Here is a 20,346-nt window from a genome sequence, read left to right as displayed (position 1 = left end):
AGGGGAGTAAGGGATGGTTAGCCAGGATATCAGGGGCAAACATTCAAGGTCACTTGGAATAGTATACATAAAAAAATTAAAATAAAACTAATATAACCATTCAAAATAATTAGTATGCCAAAAAACAAAAATAATGTTCTTCAATGTGAGTACTGAGTAAACAAGCATAAACTGATGATTAACAGAATTAATGAGCTTTGTGTGTTAAAGGTTGGATAAATATTAAATAGTAAACAGGATTTAAAGAAAGGATAGGATAAGTAGAGAAAAAACATCCAGTTGCGTATGAGTGAGTTGGAAACAAAATACTGTACTGTACACAAACTTCAGAAAAAACTGGCACTTAAGGGTACAAGAAGGGACTACAAATTTCTACAAGGCACCCAAGCACAGGTCACCAGTTGAAGGGTTATAGAAGGAAAAGTGGGATGGATATGTGAAGCACAGTCATGTATTAACTCCACTTGGAACCTAGGAAGATTGGCTAGGGTCTCAGGGAGTCAAATGTGCAGTCAGTACAAACCGAGTCTTGCTGTCAGGAGCAAGATACACCATGGAGAGAAAAAGAGAATGGTGTTGGCATATACATGTACACTAGAGCTACACGGTGGTTTGGAAGGTGCCTCTTGCTATCTACAGGCGGATTGCCACTGACTAGCAGCAGCTGATGATCAAGACACTACAAACCACTGTTCAACAGTGGGCAGGAGTCTAAGCCAAAATTAACAAGGCACAGGAAGGTCTTCAAGAGTGCATAGAGGAATCCATAAGAACTGTGACTAGGAAATCACTGATACAAGAGTCAATACAGTACATAAGAGTGGTGTGCAGAGTACACAAAGAACATGAAGGAAAACTAAGCAGACTGGCGAATGACCAATCTGCTACACGAGCTGCCGCCTTCACTAGCGCACCTCTTCGTCGTAGTATTCCACCCCACGACCCAAGTGACTCATTTCCAGCACCAGGTCAGGTTCAAGTGGTAATTCCTCTAGCATCATTTTGGCATCACAGGGCTGCAGCTCACATACAGGAGCTACATGGCGATCAAGCTCCTTCTTCACTTCCTGGGTAACAACAATAATTTAGTGTTATTTATGCGTTTGGGAAAAACAAAGAGGTCAGAGATTGTAAATAATGCTATGCAAAGGGATATAATAAAGTTGAAATAAAAATTTATTGACATTAAAAACAACTTTTCATATGTAGTACAGTATTACAGACTTATTTGATATATTAGACACACAGCTGAAAACATTGATAAGTTGTTACATAACACCATACAGTACCTTTATTCTTGATTGCTGAGCTAGATCAGGCCAATCTATAAACTTTTCCTTAAAGAGAATGGTTTCTACATTTTCTGTAAGCTTGGCACACATGCCCCATTCTGGCCGAGAACCTACCATAAAAAAAGTTACACAAGATTTGTAAAAGTATATAATAAATCCAATCAATATATAAAAAATTTCAGGTTTTCTAATCAATATTTATCAGTAAGCATATAATAATAATAATAATAATAAAAACATGTCAATATATGGGAATGCATTTCAATTTTACTCTACTTAAGAATTTACATTTCAAAGGAAAACATTAAGAGAACCAACCTTTCATCTTTGCCTTTGATACTGGGGTCATAGGCACGATGGGGTTAATGTCACACTCGGAGTAATCATATTGCTCTTCCCATAGTTCCCGACCTAATGCCAGACCAACTTTTCGTTTATCACTGCATGCACGTTTTCCTGCCCATATATACAGCTCGGAGCCAAAGTCAAACACGAGTACCTAAACCAAATGGTAAAAATAATTACTACGATGCTAAAAGTATTAAAAAATGAATAAAGAACCTAAAGAATAACAGCCACTTTACAACACACTAGTCAATATTAACCAATTCCAAGACTACACAAAAAAGTCTATAATTTTATAACACTTTTTTTTAAATGTTCCAAAATACAGTATAAACACCATGGCAAATAATACCCACCTTATCAGATACAAGTATTTCTATTTTTGGCATCTGTCCCCAGGAATCTGCAAGTGGAACGAGCGAGTCATCTTGAACCTCGTAAACTTTATTGACGGCTACAAGTGCTGCCTCCACATACTCATCCTCGTCAGGTAGGCCTCCTGGTTGACCTTCACTTGTCTCATCACCACCTGTTGATGAAATCTCTTCTAAGATCTCATGGTAATTAATAGTTACCGTTACAATAATGCATTTACACTCATGTTCCAGTGACATACTCCAGTGTCAAAGTTCTGTTAAAACTTGAATTTTGCATCATGACTTCATATCGTATATCTTACAGATGGAGCATAGCAGGCTATGTAATTATCTAAATTTGTAATTGACACAAATTTGTTACAGAATTAGAGCTAATCTCCTTTAGGTGATGTTTTGAAGCTTCCAATAGTTTGGGGATGCACTACCCTCTCATTTATTTTATTTCTCACTACTGCATTTGCATGAGAACTTAAGTTATTTCAGCCTCTGTTTTTTTATCTTGAATCTATAATTCCCATTAAGTATTTCTCCATGCAATAATTAAATGCAACTCTGAAATTGATCAGAGTAGCATAGACTTTTCTTATTATCCCGGTGATGTGATTTTATGGTAACATTATTATCCAGGACCACTCAATCTCTCTCATGGCTTGTGATCTTTAGTATCTTTTCATCTAAGTTGTAGCTTGAATGTGGCCTGATTTCACTTAATTTTGCATTCCATTATGTGGCGGTGGGCAAACTACACCACCTAAAGGGAGCGTCCAGGAATATAAGACTCATAAGCTCCCTTAGTCATCACCACATGACCCCCTCAGGAAACAATAACTTGCATTAAACTCAAAATTCAATTTGACTTCCTTACAGTGAAACTAGCCACAAGACCCAAGAAAGGGGTAACAGGAAATTATACACAGCTAAGCTATAGAGAGTTATTTAAAAAAATAAAAAGTTAAAAATTTTAGTTGACTAAAATCTAGTATTACACCTAGCATTTCTCAACTGTTGGAAAGTAATAATGAAAGCATTTACACAACATAACAAATGTTATTTTACTTACCAAGTAATTTCCAGAATTTAGATTTTCTTCCACTTGGAGAATTTTCATCCATTTCTACAAGATTCTTAGCAGAAGTGACACCCATGTCTTTCTTTTGTAAAATGTACTGAGCAATTTCAGCAGCTTTAGCTCTCTCAATGACATTTGAAAACTCCCCTTTGTAGTGATATACCTGAATGAGAAAAAACAAAACCCTTAAGATATGATAACTAAACCACACACCAGAAGATGAGGAGACGACGACATTTCGGCCCGTCCTGGACCATTATCACGTCGATTGTCGACTGAAACGTCATTGTCTCCTCATCTTCTGGTTCAGGTCTCATATCTTCAAGCCACATTAGTGAGACTCATCGTCTCCCTTAAGAAATGTTTAATCTTGTTAACAAATTAAATACTTCAGCTAAAATTAAAGTTTCATGATAATATTGAAATGACTGAGCATACATCAAACCATAAGAGAAACAACTCTCTCTTTAATGCCTCAATAGATCAGCTGTCAGATAAAAGTACATTATTTCATGTTGTATATGTGCACTAGTTTCATTGCTTTAGGAGCCTTGTTATTCATTGGCCGAGGAAAATAAGATCAACGTTACATACGTCTGTGGGAGTTATTAAGACAAAGTCATCCCCTTGGTTAATACTAGATGCTATGGGTTCAACCAATCTTGTCTGAGCATGACGCCGGCCCTTTATTTGCAAAAGCATTAGTGAAGTGTAAGGGGCCATTTCTCGAATCACTGGTGTGCTTTCAACTTTCTTCAAAGCTACAGCGGAGAAGTTCTCCCGAGATGCCAGACCTGCCAGTGCCTCGACTGCCATTGGTGAGCCTTTGGAAACTGGTGAAACAAAAACCATTGGCAACTGTATTTGACATAGAAAAACACATTTATAATTATTGTAGATGTTACATAATGGTAAATGAAATAATTTATATAAACAAAAGTGTTTAAAAACATTTGAGAGTCTAATAAAACTGCATAATTACATACAAATAAATTGTGTATAAATGACCCCAGTGCTATCTGTCTAAGGATACAGTACAAGTAAATTTTATTAAATGGTCTTCAGTGAAAGATAACCTAATAGTTAAAAAGTTAATATTTAAATTAGAAATTTTTAATCTATTATGTAGAACAGCACAAAGAGACTGCATGCCCTCCATCTTTTCAACAGAAAAGCCAAGGTTTGCAGGACTGATAACTCTTCAATCAACCTAATGAACAAATACTAGAGCTTTACAAATCCAATTTCAATTAAAGAATAATGCACTTTGCTACTCACGTTCTTGCACCTTCATTCTACGTAGTTTAGCTAATTCTAAGCTAATGAACAAATACTAGAGCTTTACAAATCCAATTTCAATTAAAGAATAACACACTTTGCTACTCACGTTCTTGCACCTTCATTCTACGTAGTTCCCTCTCACCTACACCCATCTTTACTTCAGTGTATTCCGACTTGAGATCCTCACGAGCAGCCAAAGTCTTCAATGGGTTACGAGATGCCACTTGACGACGAGTTACTCGTACACTACGCCGCTTTACCACACTGAAGGTTAATTAATGTATTACGTATTTGGTCTATAATATATTCTACAATATATCATTTCATAATATTATAAGAGATTATTTTAGAAAAAAATCCTGACATTACTCCCTGAGAGAACAGTTGCTAATTTGGTTGCTGGGATGTTTAGTCTCATTCTTGACATCTTTTCCTATTAAACAACTGATGATTCACACACAACATACTTTTAAAGTATAACAAACACATGTTTTAAATTTCTCTAGACATCTTTCTCAACCAGTTTCTCTCTTTCCCTAAACTTCAATCAAACCCTTTGTATTAAGACACTAATAAAATACATCCTTGATAATTTTTACCTCCAGGTAACACACACAATAAAACAGTAGCCTAACTGAAAACTAGAAGTAAAGAATAGCCAACCTCGTAAACTATGTACAGTACGTGTTAAATTTAGTAGTGAAAGTTAAAAATAAACTTCTCGGTCACTTACAAGTCATCATCTTCCTGTTGTCTACTGAGGCATGAGGGAAATATAAGGCATAAATGTGCATATCAAGTAACACTAGCAAATGAGTCAAAAGACAACCTAGCTACAGCAATAATAAATACACAAGACGCAACAAATTTATATTTAGAAAATATATCTTAAATGTTCCTGGTAGCAATGGGATAAGTGCCTTTAAATTACAATAAAATATTAAAGGAAATAGTGAATGCTGCTTGAATTTCACCCTATATTCATTTTTTTTAATATTATCAATAACATCATGTTTGTTGTAGTGATTAAGGGCAGATTTAGTTGTAGTCCAGTGGGCAGTGCAGTTGGTTCACAACTGAAAGGTCTCGGGGTTTAATTCTTGGGGCAAGAGACAGACATCTGGACACATTTCTTTTCAATTAATGCAACTAGTAGTTATTCTTTCAGCGCCGTGGAGAGGGGAGACCTGCTGCCTGGGTAACAGCTTCTCCCCTGAATCAACCTACCCTGGCTTTGCGCCCTGGTGAGGCCACTCCAGGCCAGGCTGACATCAGAGCGCAACTCCATAGTCTCCCGAGACTGATGGATGCCTATTACTAGTTAATTGGAAGTGAAGACAACTGTTGTTGGTTGAATGCTTGGGAAGGTCAATATAATTAGCCTAGGCAGACCTCGATAAGCCTAATGAGCTTTCTGTCCCCCAATAATGGGAAACCAAACAATGTAGGGAAACAACAAGACATTTTGCCTGGATTTGATTAAATCTAGTAAAGATATATAATTAGATACTGTAAAGAGAAAAGAAAATGAGGCAAGGCCAGACATGTGAAGGACTAAGCACTGCACAATTTGTATTTATAGTATTATATAGTATGGTATAGTATTATATAGTATATATATATATATATAGTACTAGTACTGTACTGTAATATGACAATCATAATGCAATACAGTACTGAAATGTTGTTGATTCTATTCAGTGTTGTACTAAATATTTACACACCTCCTTCTCATGTTTATTTTTTAATACCGAGTTTAGCATCCTTCAAGTTGATGAAGTGTACTTCTAGTATGTATGTTTACTTAGTCGAGTCTATGAGAAGGACAATCTAGCTTCAGAGCCTCCAATCCACATCATAGCTAATATATATCTGGTTCATGTATACAGTACATTACTTCCAAATGCTCCAGTACTCTGTTTTGCATGCTCCTAAAGTTGTGAATTGTGGTTACTTCCCGTATCTTCAGCTCAAGTTCATTCTCACCACATACGAGTGCAGAATTTGTCAGCCCTCTGAATACAAATTTTGTAGGGCCATTGTGCCATTCCCAATTGCAAACCTCCAAGGCCTCCGATGTGAAAGTCAGAGAGTGGGCTGCTTTCAAAGTTGACACCCGAGAGTATACAGGGGGGCATATTTAGAAAGTGGCTCTTGAGAATAGCAACTTGGCCAATAAAAAGCACAATGGCACACACAACTTATTAATGGTCCCGGACAGACCATATGGTTTGGTGATCAGGGCACTTAGTTTTCTGCTCCCACTAACTTTCTTTAACATTAGCTCTGTCCCTATTGGTGAAGATGTGATGAAGGAAGCATTAAGGACTTACAAATTTATTTGCAATTTACTAGTAAAAAAAAAAAAAGTGCCCAGGTGATTGTTCACTACCCAGTCAATCTCATTCTCTGCTAATAATTTCATCATACTCTATGGTCCAAAAATCACTCAAACTTCATTACAGCAGCTTCAATGCCTAGTTAGCACTATATCATCAATATTTGCTGAATTTTTTGCGTGGATTGACAGGAACATTCCTGTCACATCACTGTCTCAATTAGCAGTGACAGTTATTCTGGTGAAAAGAAGACCAAAGAACACTATGTGCACCAGCTGTCACTTTCCCATCTGCCTCACCAAATCTGCGATATTATTAATTCCCCCAATTCATAATAACACCCTTCTCTATATAAACCTTCAAGATTCCTCACCACCTGTGGCAATTAGAGTGCGCATGTATTTCTCCGTCGGATTTGATAAAAGTCCTACATATGGAAGAACAGGTTTACAATTTTATATTTTTTCAACATTCAGCCACAAAAGTTCCCAATACTGTATAATAAAGTTCCCAATATAATAATACAATACTTGGGTGCTCATTATGTCAAAACATATTACATAAATGTTAAACTGAGCATTCAGACTTTTCTGTTTTATAGTTAAACAATAGAACTAAGACAAGTAACAATATTACAAAATAATATAATACTTACAGCTGGGATGCAGTTTCAGAGATTAGATCAAAATCTGCATCTTCCAATATGGGTACATCAACATCAGGGAAGAGTGAGGGTTCCGTCGAGGTGGTGCGACTAAAGAAGGAAGTGAACGACTCGTCATCGGCCCGAGGTACAGACACACTCGTGCCCTCAAGTATTTCAGCTGAAAAATTAGGACAAAAAGGACACTCTTATTAATTTCAACTTAAAATTTCTGACACTCAAAGCATCACATATTTTAATTCAAAATCTGAGCCTTACTTTACGAGAAATTAGTCAAGTGGCAGTACTCTCAGCTTTCAGGGACAAGCACTTTCAAATACAGTACATCAACCAATGTGACGACAATGCATGTACATGCAGACGATGAATAACAATAACATGGCTGAAGATAAAATGACTAAACCACACACTAGAAAGTGAAGGGACGATGACATTTCGGTTCGTCCTGGACCATTCTCAAGTCGATTGATCGACTTGATTCGACTTGAGAAAGGTCCAGGATGGACCGAAACGACGTCATCCCTTCACTTTCTAGTGTGTGGTCTGGTCAACTTAAGTGCATGTACCTCATTTTCTCCTTTTCCAAACACAGACAAATTAAAAGAAATTGATGCTCACTAAAACAAGCATTTTTGTTCTGCCTTGGTACTTTTATTATTTGTTCTTTTTAACATTAACACTTTGTGTTTTTTATATTTTTCTTTATTATTTACTGTATACTATAATAAAACTACTAACCCATCCTCCAGCCCAAGCAATAAGTTAAATATTGAATTAGTTTGTACAAAATTAGTGCAGTTTTTCAGTTCTTCAGCAAACAGGATGAATCTCCCATACAGTATAAAAACTATTTATTTTCTGAAACTTGAGGAAACATTATAATTATATATTGTTAGCTTTATGTATAGTTAGGTCTAGGTTAGATTAGGAAAGGTGTTTTGGTTACATTGATTTAAGGAGTGTTTACACTGCAGGCTGAAAATGAATGAAGCATGTTTCAAGTCATGGCCTCAAAAGTGAATGAAGCATGTTTCAAGTCATGGCCTCAAAAGTGAATGAAGCATGTTTCAAGTCATGGACTCGAACATGGCTAGGTGCACAAATACTGACTTAGGTACAGTCAGTATTTGACTTATGCATTGCAAACCTCACATTCCTTTGTTTTAATGATGGGCTGAATAAAATAGTATGGATAGCTTGTAGTGCACATGAAAAGCATGTGCACTGAATACACTTTCTGAGAAGTGTATTCAGCCTCCTATTCCTGCCGTCACTTTAATTTTCACATGTGAGTTGGGTTATTTGTTTGAAATGTTGTTACTGTGATTTATTCTTTGCTAATACAGGTTTATTTCCACTCAGAGGGATCCTGAGGATGGTTACTAGTTGGTCTAGGGATGACCTTGACAAGCCTAATAACTTCCTGTCCCTGACTCATTAAAAACCATTTGAAGTGATTTGCACTTCAATATGGTAACAAAAATTAAAAAATCATAATATACATAATCTTCCTTCAACTTGGCATGGCAAATGTGATCAACATTCTGCCTAGAGCTGAAGAGCATGCAACACTCCATCATACTGTAACTGTTAAAGGCACTGATGTGAAGCCACTTCAGCATTTACAGCAGCCCATCAACAAGGTACTTAGTAACTGAAATATTATTAACATAATACTACTGTACATATGCATCTAGCTGCTTGCGATAGCTCTGAAGGCTGTATGTACCCAAGATTAAGAAAAAGTCAGTAAGTTTGTCTGCTGGAAGAATGAGTTCAGCCCAATCTGATGTGAAGGACTGAAAGTAGCATATCTAATGATTTGGTTACAAATATATTGCATTTTAACTGAGCTTTAATATGCTTACCTCTCTTTTCTCCATCATTTGGAGTAGAAATACTACGTCTGAAGTCCTTTCGTGAAGAAAGTGGACTGGATTTATTTAAAAGTGCTGGAAGATTTCCTCCAGTCTTGCTTTTGAAAACTTTTTGACATGGTGACCTCTTCTTACGCTCCAAAAGGGGACTTCCTATTGGCGTGGATGGCTGCTCTGGGGTCACGATGATGAGTGGACTATTTCCACCAACAATGGATGGTACTGATGATGTAGACGATGATGCCATCTTGTGCGCCACAGTAAACTTCGTGGCATCAGACTGCGTGATCCGACCCCGCCATTGTTGTGACGACGTCTCCAGAGCAGACATTCTATCCATGAGACTAACAGGTCGTTCCCGCAAACCTCCAACAGGCTGAAAAAATTTATTGGTTTTGAATTAATCTCTATACTGGGATCACACATTTATTAAATAACCTTGAGAAAAGGATAAAATAAAACTGCTATTAGTCTCTAACTTATAAAATACGGTTTGGGCAAAGCTTCTATGCTGTTTAGTTATTCACGACAAAGAGAACTCTTGTACAACTGCACATGAAGTCCAACCCATCTATGAAAGGTTGAATATTGAGATAGATATTATTAACTTCTTATACTGTAGTTCAGTATTGATGAGAAATCCAGAAACATTATTAATACAGTGATTATGTTAACAAACTGTGTACTGCTCTATTTTGTATATTGACAGCAAGAAGAGAGAGGAGTTTAACTGATAAAAACATTCATGTTTTGAATGAAAAACTAACTTATGGGTTTTAAATATCTTATCTGGTGACCTAAAATTATAATTTATATAAATTATATTAACTATGACATTATTGCACTGTACCAATAGCATTTCAAATGTAATGTTAATCCATTAATGCTAATGAAATCATATAAAATATAAATAAATTAAAATACCAAAACTTTGACAGTACTGTACAGGTAGGCCTACTCACCTTGGGTCGGAGTGTGACATTGGAGTTGACATCTTTTCCTTCTTTCTTAACCCGGTTCTTCCAGCCATCCTCCCCACTCCGCTGAAGAGCTGCTAATCTGTAACCGTAACACAACCTCTTCAATAACATGGTAAAAGGTATAACAATACTGTGGAAAACTAAGATACAAGTTCAATATTGATAACAGGGTTTTGCTGGAGACTCCGTGAAGCAAAATAACAACTTTCAGATCAATTAATGTAATGGCATTACAGTATTTTTATACTACCCTTAATAAATATCTCGATAGATGAAATAAAAGTTGGTATCGTGGTTCTTTAAAACAAAAAAAAATAGCAATATAAAGTCACACACATTTGATTTAATTTTTATCATAAAATGAAAGTTGAATTTCCTCCTTTAAAACAAAATACAAATTTTTAAGGTATGAGTATTATGTATTTTTAATATATACAGTACAACACACATTACAATACACAATTTTATCAAATAATCTTAAACAAAAAGGCTATGTATCCCTTACTGTGGTTACTATACTACTTACTATCCTTTACAATGTACATGTACAGTACTACCACCAAAGAGCCACGCTCATATATAATACAGGTTCCTGTACAGTATTTACATTTAATTACTACAATCAAAATTAAGTTATAGAAAAGTTGCAGGTATATCATAACACGTACATTTCTATTTGTCAAGTTGTAGCATGGTAGACGATGTGTTTTATTTGGTCAGTTGGGTTAAGTACCATTGGGTGTGGCTGGCAGCTGGATGGGTTAACACAGGGACAGTCTTGCTCTTGGCAAGGGGGACATTGGTATACTATCAAATGTTCCTGACAATGTTACTGTATACCATACATATACACATCCAGTGCAATTTAACATTTAGCAATTTAACGCAGCATTTTAACAGCAATTTATCGCAGCATTTAACACAAAATTTGACCGTCTTCATATGTAACAAAAACTTGGCTCGGTACTGTAAACACAATTTTAGTAAATTGATGAGCAAAAAAAATGTATGCACCAAAATCAATCAGATTTTCCAATAATTGTTTTTAATTCATCAACATTAAGCCCTATTACCCAGTTACCAGTCTTCATAGGGATGGTGAGGGGAGTGTCATAACCCCAACTGGCTTATGACACTCCCATACCCATCATGTGTCATCTTGGAAAGTTCAGTGAGGATAGCCCCAAATGCCTGGTCTCCAATCTCAGACAAACCGATAAACAAATATCTTTTATATACTGTAGATGCTTAAGATAAACAAGTGATAAACTTTACAAATTTTGACCTTGATATTCACCAAACTGAGCTGGGCTATATCAGTGTACAATATTTCTAGACGTAGACTTCTCGGTTCAAGTGTTTTGACTCAAAAGTTGCACTGTTCATGTAACATTGTGTGTGTTTAAGTTTGGTTACGTTAAATACTAAGATGATTTTGACGTACTGTTAATCATAACATTTCTATTAAATTGTGTATTCAATAATACATTTTACTTCCCTATCTAGTTTTAAAACTATGAATAATGTTTGTTTCCACAACGTGCTCCTTTAGTTCAATCCATTTTCCCACATTTTCTCATGCTAAAACAAAGCTTTCTAAAATCTCTATGACTCATCTGAGTTTCCAACTTCCACCCATGTCCCCTTGTTCTGTTGATATTCCGTGTGAACATTTCGTCTATTTCCACACTGTCAATCTCCCTAAGCATTTTATATGTTGGTATCATATCTCCCTGCTCCCTCCTTTTTTCTAATGTAGTCAGGTTCAGTTCCTTCAGTCGTTCTTCATATCCCATCCCTTGAAATTCTGGGACGAGCCTTGTCGCAAATTTCTGAACATTTTCCAGTTTCCTAATACTGTATCTTTTTTCAGGTAGGGGCTTCATGATTGGGCTGCATACTCAGACTGGTCTCTCAGCACTCTAAATGCCTCCTTAGTTAGGTTTCTGAATGACGTTCTAAATTTTGCTAGCATAGAGTACGATGCTGTCTTAATCTGATTTATATGTGCCTAAGGAGTTAGATTTGGTGTTATGTCCACTCCCAGGTCACTTTTTCAAATCGTCACAGGTCAACCCATCCTCACACTAGGCTGTTTAAAGCAGCGGTTGTCCTCCCCAGATGCATTCATCAATTTTAACATACTGTACTGTGTATTAAAAATTAGTTTATTCAAATATATAAATTAATATTAAATGCATAATCGAGAATTCCAGGTTTGAACCCGAGGACAGAAATAGTTGGGCACATTTCCTTTCACCTAATACCTCTGTTCATGTAGCAGTGAGTAGGTACTCAGGAGTTAGTCAGCTTCTTGTGGGGTTGGATCCTGGCAGGATCAGTAATTGGGCCTAGGGAGGGGAACCTCGATAAAAACCAAAACGTGTATGAATACATTCTGGCTTCCTGTTCCCCGACACAATGAATTAAAATTATAATTGTATAAAAATTATATGTATAGTTAGGCGCATAGGTTAGATGTTTAGGTTCTGTTGGCGATATTTGTATTTGAAGTACGTGGGGTGAAGCATTTATAGAATTGTAGTTCGAACAGAGGACGTGAGCGAAGCACTTGTTCCGGAAGTGTTCGGATGTCATCAGTTGTGAGTCGTGTGTAAACCGCTTTTCATTCATAATCAGGGGGTTTGGTGGCTGGATTAACGAGCTTGGATCTTTGTATGCGAGGATGGGCTGCACAGGTAGGTAGTTTCCCTTCATTGTGTACTCACTCACTCTCTCACACTGTGTGTTTGTGTGAAAATGAAACTGAAATAAGTTTATTGAGGTAAAATACACACAAAGGGATGAGGTAGCTCAAGCTATTTTCACCCCGTTCAGTACATCGTGTTAATACATACATACACACACATCACAAGCAACAACCATATTACCAAACATTCTGAGAGATAAACATACATTTCCTCCTTTACACAAGTAGTACTGTGGGTGTCTGTCTGTCTGTGTGATGTGGATGTGTGTGTGTGTGTGTGTGTGATGTGGATGTGTGTGTGTGTGTGTGTGTGTGATGTGGATATGTGTGTGTGTGATGTGGATATGTGTGTGTACTCACCTAGTTGTGTTTGCGGGGGTTGAGCTCTGGCTCTTTGGTCCCGCCTCTCAACCGTCAATCAACAGGTGTACAGATTCCTGAGCCTATCGGGCTCTGTCATATCTACACTTGAAACTATGTATGGAGTCAGCCTCCACCACATCACTTCCTAATGCATTCCATTTGTCAACCACTGTGTGTGTGTGTGTGTGTGTGTGTGTGTGTGTGTGTGTGTGTGTGTGTGTGTGTGTGTGTGTGTGTGTGTGTGTGTGTGTGTGTGTGTGTGAGTGTACGTACTCACCTAGTTGTGCTTGCGGGGGTTGAGCTCTGGCTCTTTGATACCTCCTCTCAACTGTCAATCAACTAGTATACAGATTCCTGACCCTACTTGGCTCTAGGCCTACCGTGTGTGTGTGTGGGGGGGGAGGGCCGTTTGCAGAAGCCCCTACAGTGTCATCACACTTTGAACTCTTCCGTAGAGGGTCGACATGGGGGAAGGAAGACAGGATAGTGAACGTCGGGGAGGGAGGAAGTAGGATATCAGAGGGGGTAAAGAGGAAGTAGGATATCAGAGGGGGTAGAGAGGAAGTAGGATATCAGAGGGGGTAGAGAGGAAGTAGGATATCAGACGGGGTAGGGAGGGAGACCGGATAATGTAGGAAGGGAGAGAGAGGGGGAACTAATCTTATTGCAAACCTCTGGACTTTTCCCATTTCTGTTTTATAATTCGCAAGGTACAGATTCCAGGCTGGTGTTGGATATTCCAGTATCGGTCTAACAGACAGAGTAGATTGCCTTATTTGTATCTTTAAATGACTGTTCTAATGTTTGTCAGCTTTCCATATGCCGCCAATGTTACCCTGCTGGTGTGCCTCCAAATTGTGTTAGAATTATATCCCCTGAAATCTTTCTCTTTCAAATCTTCTCACTCAGCCACCAACTAACCTACATTTCCTGCTTTTCCGTGTCCTCCCCCCTCCCCCCTTCTTGCATTTGGTCATAAAAATATCTTACCACAAATGGAATGAATGTTATAAAAAAAATCAGGTAGAAAACAAAATGGAAAATCGACAAAACACCTCTTAATAAACTTCACCGAAGTATATATTTTTCAGATTCCAAATACATGGAGACACAACGCTTGCGTGTTTAATACACGTCCAAATATATATATATTTTTACTTTCTATTTACACGCGACCAGGAAGTATCAACGTTCGAATATATGTAGCGCACTTACCCCGAGCAATCACTGTTGTTTGAGTAAGTGCACTTTTATCGTGCTGCTTCGCCACGAGCCGTTTCTTTTTCACGGGAGACATCTCCCGTCACGCAGGGTGCAGCCGCACCTCCACAGATCTCCAGGATCATCTACTGATCATCTATCTCCAGTATCATCTACTGATCATCTATCTCCAGTATCATCTATTGATACTGGGAATGGCTCAAAAGGGCCACCACTTAAGGGCTATTCGTGCCCGTGCCACCTTTTGGGTGGCTTAATCTTCATCAACCGTTTCTTTTCTAAGAACTCCGGGTAGTGTGAAGGAGACGCGCGAACTGGAGGCGAAGCGTCCTGGCTGTAGGACGGTTAAGCGATCACTGAATGACTACGGGTAAAGGAGGTCTAATTCTTCATGCCCGCCTGCTGGCCCGATATCTGTTCAAGTTTAATTGAACTATCCTGACGTTCGAATTCTCTGTCGAACCTGACTCTAAAAGATGTCGGTGGAAGATGATGACATTTGTCTGTCCATTTCCAAAGTTATTCAATGTTGCGTGGACAATTTCGTATCTGCAATTATATTTAAGAAAAATCCCAGCACACCCTCCACCACATGGAGGTTTTCTGACTTTAGACATATGACGTTGAGCAATTGGGTTTGAAAATCTAGCATACCTAATCTAACCCAGCCTAACGTGTCTATATATATCGTTTTATCAATTAGAAAACCAGCTATGTAACACAACACTCGATTAATCATTCTTAGTAGCACGACCTCTACGTTAATACTAAAAGAAAACGTCCTGCTTAGAGCAGAAAATCATTTTACATATACTCTTGTGAAAAAAAAAGAGACAAACATGTCCCTAAGCGGCAATATATGATCACAAAAATTGGAAGACTAATTGACAGAAAAACAGAATAACCGCAGACAGCTGAAATGACATTATACACACGCAAACAAAGCTAGTGGAAAGATTGAGACTAATTCCCATACTTGAAGGTGAGCGCCTACGCAGGTCTCTGAAATCATTAACTGCACAGCCGCTCCCCTGGTTAACCGCTGCACTACTTGAATAGGCTTTGGTGTGTTCCACTATTTGTATTCGGACCAAAATCTGCTCCAGATAATTTAGGTACGGCGGAAGCAATATAGTGGACATAACGGTTTAACCGCAGGCCTGCAAGGGGCCGCAGGAAAAGGCCACGGGGACCCCAGTTGGTCTTTATGTGAACGAGGGGACGAGAGTGGGGAGGACGAGGGAACCGGAGAGGAGGTAATGGTGGGGAAGATGAGGAGACAGGTGTGTCGAGGGGACAGAGGAGTTGGGGTTAAAGTCACAGACTACTGAATCCAGGAAGGCACCAGGAGACGCGGCAATTATTGCGGTCTTCATTACATACGATTGTTAACCTGGGTGAAGATCGTTTGTGGTGAGATTTTCACCTGGGCTATGATGCCTGAGTGAGGATCGCGAATACGACTCCCGTACTGACATCTCTGGTACTTCAGCTTGCACTGCGATCAAGATGACGTGAAGTGTAGTGTGACTTTCTGTCCACACACACCAGTTGATTGACAGTTGAGAGGCGGGACCAAAGAGACAAAGCTCAACCCCCACAAGCACAACTAGGTGAATACCCACACACTCGGAGAGGTGGTTCCCAACAGGTGGGTCTCGAAATGTTTTGGATGGGTCGCGGAATCTGAATTGAGTGTGTACTCATAAATCTGAATCACATAGAATTAGCGAGCGGTGAATATCCTAAGCAGACATTCTTCCATTATGAAAGTGTGGCAGGGATATCAGTTTTAACCATTTAGAGATAAGACCAAAACTTACTTTACACAAAATTAAAATAAAATTTAACAAATGATAACATACCTGTAATTCTCACACAGTTCCCATAATCAGCTTCTGATAGATAAATTCCTCACGAAATTATAATGTGTGACTTAGTCTCACAAACAGCAACAATTTTACTACACACTGGAGTGAAAGCTATTTTAAGAGAAGAAAATTATGTGAAATAAAGTGTGCGCGTGAAGATTATGTAATGTGAAGGTTGTGTCAGGGGGAATACTGGTGCCTAGCGAACTAGCAAAAACATGATGATCGTGTCCTGAAAATTCTTGTATTGAGAATGAGCCGTTACGGCCGAGCGCGTTACGCTGGAAGCCAGAAATTCGGGCCTTGCGGGTATGCTAAGACCCTGAATTCGGCCCCAATTTTGGACCCGAGCAACGCCGGGTTCTCTTCTAGAAGCCAAGTATATAACAATAGGAGTGGCAGAAGCGGGAAAATAAATAACTGGAGGCCTCTTCAACAAGGAGTAAAAGATGCACAGGGGCCTCGTAGCCTGGTGGATAGCGCGCAGGACTCGTAATTCTGTGGCGCGGGTTCGATTCCCGCACGAGGCAGAAACAAATGGGCAAAGTTTCTTTCACCCTGAATGCCCCTGTTACCTAACAGTAAAATAGGTACCTGGGAGTTAGTCAGCTGTCACGGGCTGCTTCCTGGGGGTGGAGGCCTGGTCGAGGACCGGGCCGCGGGGACACTAAAGCCCCGAAATCATCTCAAGATAACCTCAAGAATTGGTGTACATGTGCAGGAGAGAGAGCATTCACCAGTGTCTGAGGAAGACCATGGTGTCTGCCGTGAGTCAATATGTACAGCAGCCAGCGGTGCGTGTACATCACAACCAGTACGAGAATGTGTACACTTTGTACACTATAACCGGAGGGGGGGAGAGAAGAGAGAAAATGTGAAATAATGCGAGAGATGTGATAGCAGTTTTTTACTATTATTATTTTCTACCACAGACATGGCCACACATTTACAATGCTAACCAGCATATATACATTTACTTCTATCCACCATGGACGGGGTTAGAGATCTGTTAAAACATATAATCTAATAATTTATTGAACAATCAACCACAGGAGGTGATTGTATGCCTTTAAAATGCTAACTCTCTACTGTGATAGCAGCAGCATGTGTGAAAGCACTGGGGTAGTGTGGGAAGGAGAGATGTTATGAGCATGGTGCTAGAGAGCCAAGCAGACGGCTCAAGTGACATGCTTAAGCCTGGGGGGAAGAGCTCCAGTGACAGACGCGATGCACGAGCTGGTGGTGGGAGAGAGATGAGGGGGGGGGGCTTAGGTATGTGGGGAGCTGGTGTGGGGAGCTGGCTTATTGGGGAGTGGGTTGGCGAGTGACGGTGGCTGTGATGAGGGATCCAGAGTTGGAGCTTGGTGAGGGGGTGCTAAGTGTAGGGAAGCTGGCATGGTATGTAGACTGGTGGTGGGGGGGAGGCTAGCTGTTATGGGGGTGCCCAGTGTGGGCTGACATGTGGGGGGGGAGGGGGCTTGTGTTACAGTCGCAGAGCAAGGACCAGTGTGAGGACACCTTCAGGCCAAGCAACTCATCCACACTGGTATCATCACTCCCTTCAACCTCCACTGTGAATAACCCTTTGTCCCGCCCCCTCCGGCAGCCATGTTACCCCTAACTACACCTCTTCACCTGCCAATGAATATTTCGCGGAGACAGGGAGAGAGAGAGAAAAAAATGCGAATCATCTCTGAATTTCTCTCTCGTCGCCTTTGCGACATTTGACGATAGAACCACAACCATATGTGGGATAAAAACCGGAAAATCAAGTAGTGAACACGTTCACAAGGCTGTAACCAGGAGGGATAAAAGACTGGAATAAAACTTCACGTACTCATCAAAGACGGTGAAACCGCAAGTCACGGAGTATAGCCTCCTCTTGCCGAACCAAGTTTTTATCTCTGCGAATATTTATTTCAGTAAATGTGGAGAAACGAAGATACTGGAATAAGCAGCAAACTGCAGGGTTTCTATTGAAGTCTCGGTGCACTACTTCCTTGAAAACATGTGTGTGTACGTTGACCAGACCACACACTAGAAGTTGAAGGGACGACGACGTTTCGGTCCGTCCTGGACCATTCTCAAGTCGATGTGTACGTTCACAAAACCACTGTCCCCCATATACGATGATGTTAGGGTAAGGAAAGGAATTATCAAGGGAAAGCGCCAAGGCATTACGACTATATAGCACTGGGAAGGGGTCAGGATAAGGATTTGGGATGGGCCGGGAGGGAAAGGCATAGTGCCCAACCACTTGGCCGATCGGGGATTGAACGCCGACCTGCATGAAGCGAGATCGTCGCTCTACCGTCCAGCCCAAGTGGTTGGACTGATGTTAGGGTAGTGTATGCGTGTCTTTTGTTGGAAAGAGGCAAAATTACCTGCACCTTCTCCCTCTCACTTGTGTTTGGACACAGTTTCATTTATATTATACCCAGTCTCCTACGATACGCAATACGTCTGTATTTTGTCAAATTTTTGTAAATTTTCAATTGCTTTTTCTACGTCAAAATATATGGGTTGACAAATTCTAAGCACTCGCCTTATTGAAAAATGTTGATGACATTTAGTTCTTCGTAGTTGATAGTGATATAGGCTTCATCTTTTTCAGGCTTATTGAATTAATGGCGAAAACGGCAGACTTGATTCATTTGAATAACATTAGTCCTATAGCTCTGCGTAGCTGGTTCACAACCAAAAAGGTCTCCTGGGGTCGATTCCCGCGACTGGGCAGAGATGTTTGGGCAAGTTTCCTTTCATCCGATGCCTCTGTTCACCTGCAGTAAATAGATATCTGGGAGATCGGCAAATGTTGTGGATTCTGTCCTATGGAAGGTCGGTATAATTTATCAAGGACCTCGACAACCCTACAAGGTTTCCTGTATCCATTGTATCCAATCACATCCTGTATCCATCCTGGATACATCACTGTATCCTGTATCCAATCATTGCGCCAAAAGGCTATAATAGGCTATACATTTTACCCTGATTTTACCCATCATAATAGGCTAGGAAAAGGGGGAACGTTTTAATTAACAGGCCAAGACCAATAATGTTTGGTGATAAACTCATAAGCTACATCAACATTAAATTGTGAGCCAGCATTTTGTTCAAGTTATCATCAACTTTATTTACATTTATTAAACAATTTATGAGCTCGGAAGCACTAGGAGGCTGTTTATGACAACAATAACATTTGACTGGGAAGTTGACATGTTCGTAAACTGTTTAAGAAATGTAAACATAGCCACTAAAGATGGAGAATCGTGTGGTCATCGTGATGATAAACTCTTCATACAAACTGCACGTACCATCAAGAAGATTGAGAAAAATTGTACAGGTTCGCAAGCCGAGGCGTAAATGCTTGATGAATCCTGTGGTCCGGTACAGTACTCTATATAAGTACTCTATATAAGTATATAAGTACTCTATATAAGTATATAAGTACTCTATATATACTCTATATATATACTCTATATTGCCCGAAACGCATTGCGTAATAGTGGCTTTAGGCATTGTATGTACTAGCTCTATCTATATATCAATCCATTAATGTAACATCACTTGTATGTATATACCTTACCTGAATAAACATCTGAATCTGAATCTGAATATACGCTACATATGCAGGGGATTGTGTAGTATGCACAATCGACTTGAGAATGGTCCAGGACGGACCGAAACGTCGTCGTCCCTTCACCTTCTAGTGTGTGGTCTGGTCAACATCTACACTACATAATCATGGGCAAGCTGTACATATCCGGTACAGTTGGCAAGTACCCAGAGGGATGCGGAGAGTACATATTGAAGTGCAAATTTTTAGTCGCTAATAAAGTTTTAAGAACCAAAGCTTCTCATATCTGAGTTATTCAATAAGACAATATTATAAGCTGCTACTATTTGCTTCAACTTAGCGTAGTTCATTACACTGTTTAGGGTGTTGAATCTAAGAGC

At 39.3% G+C, this 20,346-nt stretch overlaps 1 protein-coding gene across 10 annotated transcripts in view; it reads right to left on the bottom strand.

Moving 5' to 3' along the window:
* Nucleotides 1-20,346, bottom strand: part of LOC123773700 (uncharacterized) — a 510,416-nt gene that overhangs the window by 11,869 nt on the left and 478,201 nt on the right. For 9 of the 10 annotated variants that reach the window (XM_069312488.1, XM_069312490.1, XM_069312489.1 and 6 more), the window contains 10 exons: nucleotides 10,207-10,303; nucleotides 9,236-9,620; nucleotides 7,359-7,527; nucleotides 4,471-4,628; nucleotides 3,678-3,916; nucleotides 3,075-3,246; nucleotides 1,994-2,166; nucleotides 1,611-1,791; nucleotides 1,290-1,402; nucleotides 915-1,067 (listed from right to left, as the gene is read on the bottom strand). In XM_069312488.1, the coding sequence (XP_069168589.1) occupies nucleotides 915-1,067; nucleotides 1,290-1,402; nucleotides 1,611-1,791; nucleotides 1,994-2,166; nucleotides 3,075-3,246; nucleotides 3,678-3,916; nucleotides 4,471-4,628; nucleotides 7,359-7,527; nucleotides 9,236-9,620; nucleotides 10,207-10,303 (1,840 nt within the window). Of the gene's footprint in view, nucleotides 1-914; nucleotides 1,068-1,289; nucleotides 1,403-1,610; nucleotides 1,792-1,993; nucleotides 2,167-3,074; nucleotides 3,247-3,677; nucleotides 3,917-4,470; nucleotides 4,629-5,064; nucleotides 5,122-7,358; nucleotides 7,528-9,235; nucleotides 9,621-10,206; nucleotides 10,304-20,346 lie in introns of those variants that run through there. The other variant, XM_069312491.1, reaches the window with a different exon arrangement.

The sequence above is a fragment of the Procambarus clarkii genome, chromosome 72, assembly GCF_040958095.1.
Source record: "Procambarus clarkii isolate CNS0578487 chromosome 72, FALCON_Pclarkii_2.0, whole genome shotgun sequence".
Taxonomy (NCBI): Eukaryota; Metazoa; Arthropoda; class Malacostraca; order Decapoda; family Cambaridae; genus Procambarus; species Procambarus clarkii.
Note: the sequence above shows the minus strand (reverse complement) of the source record. Positions and strands in the feature narration are given on the sequence as shown.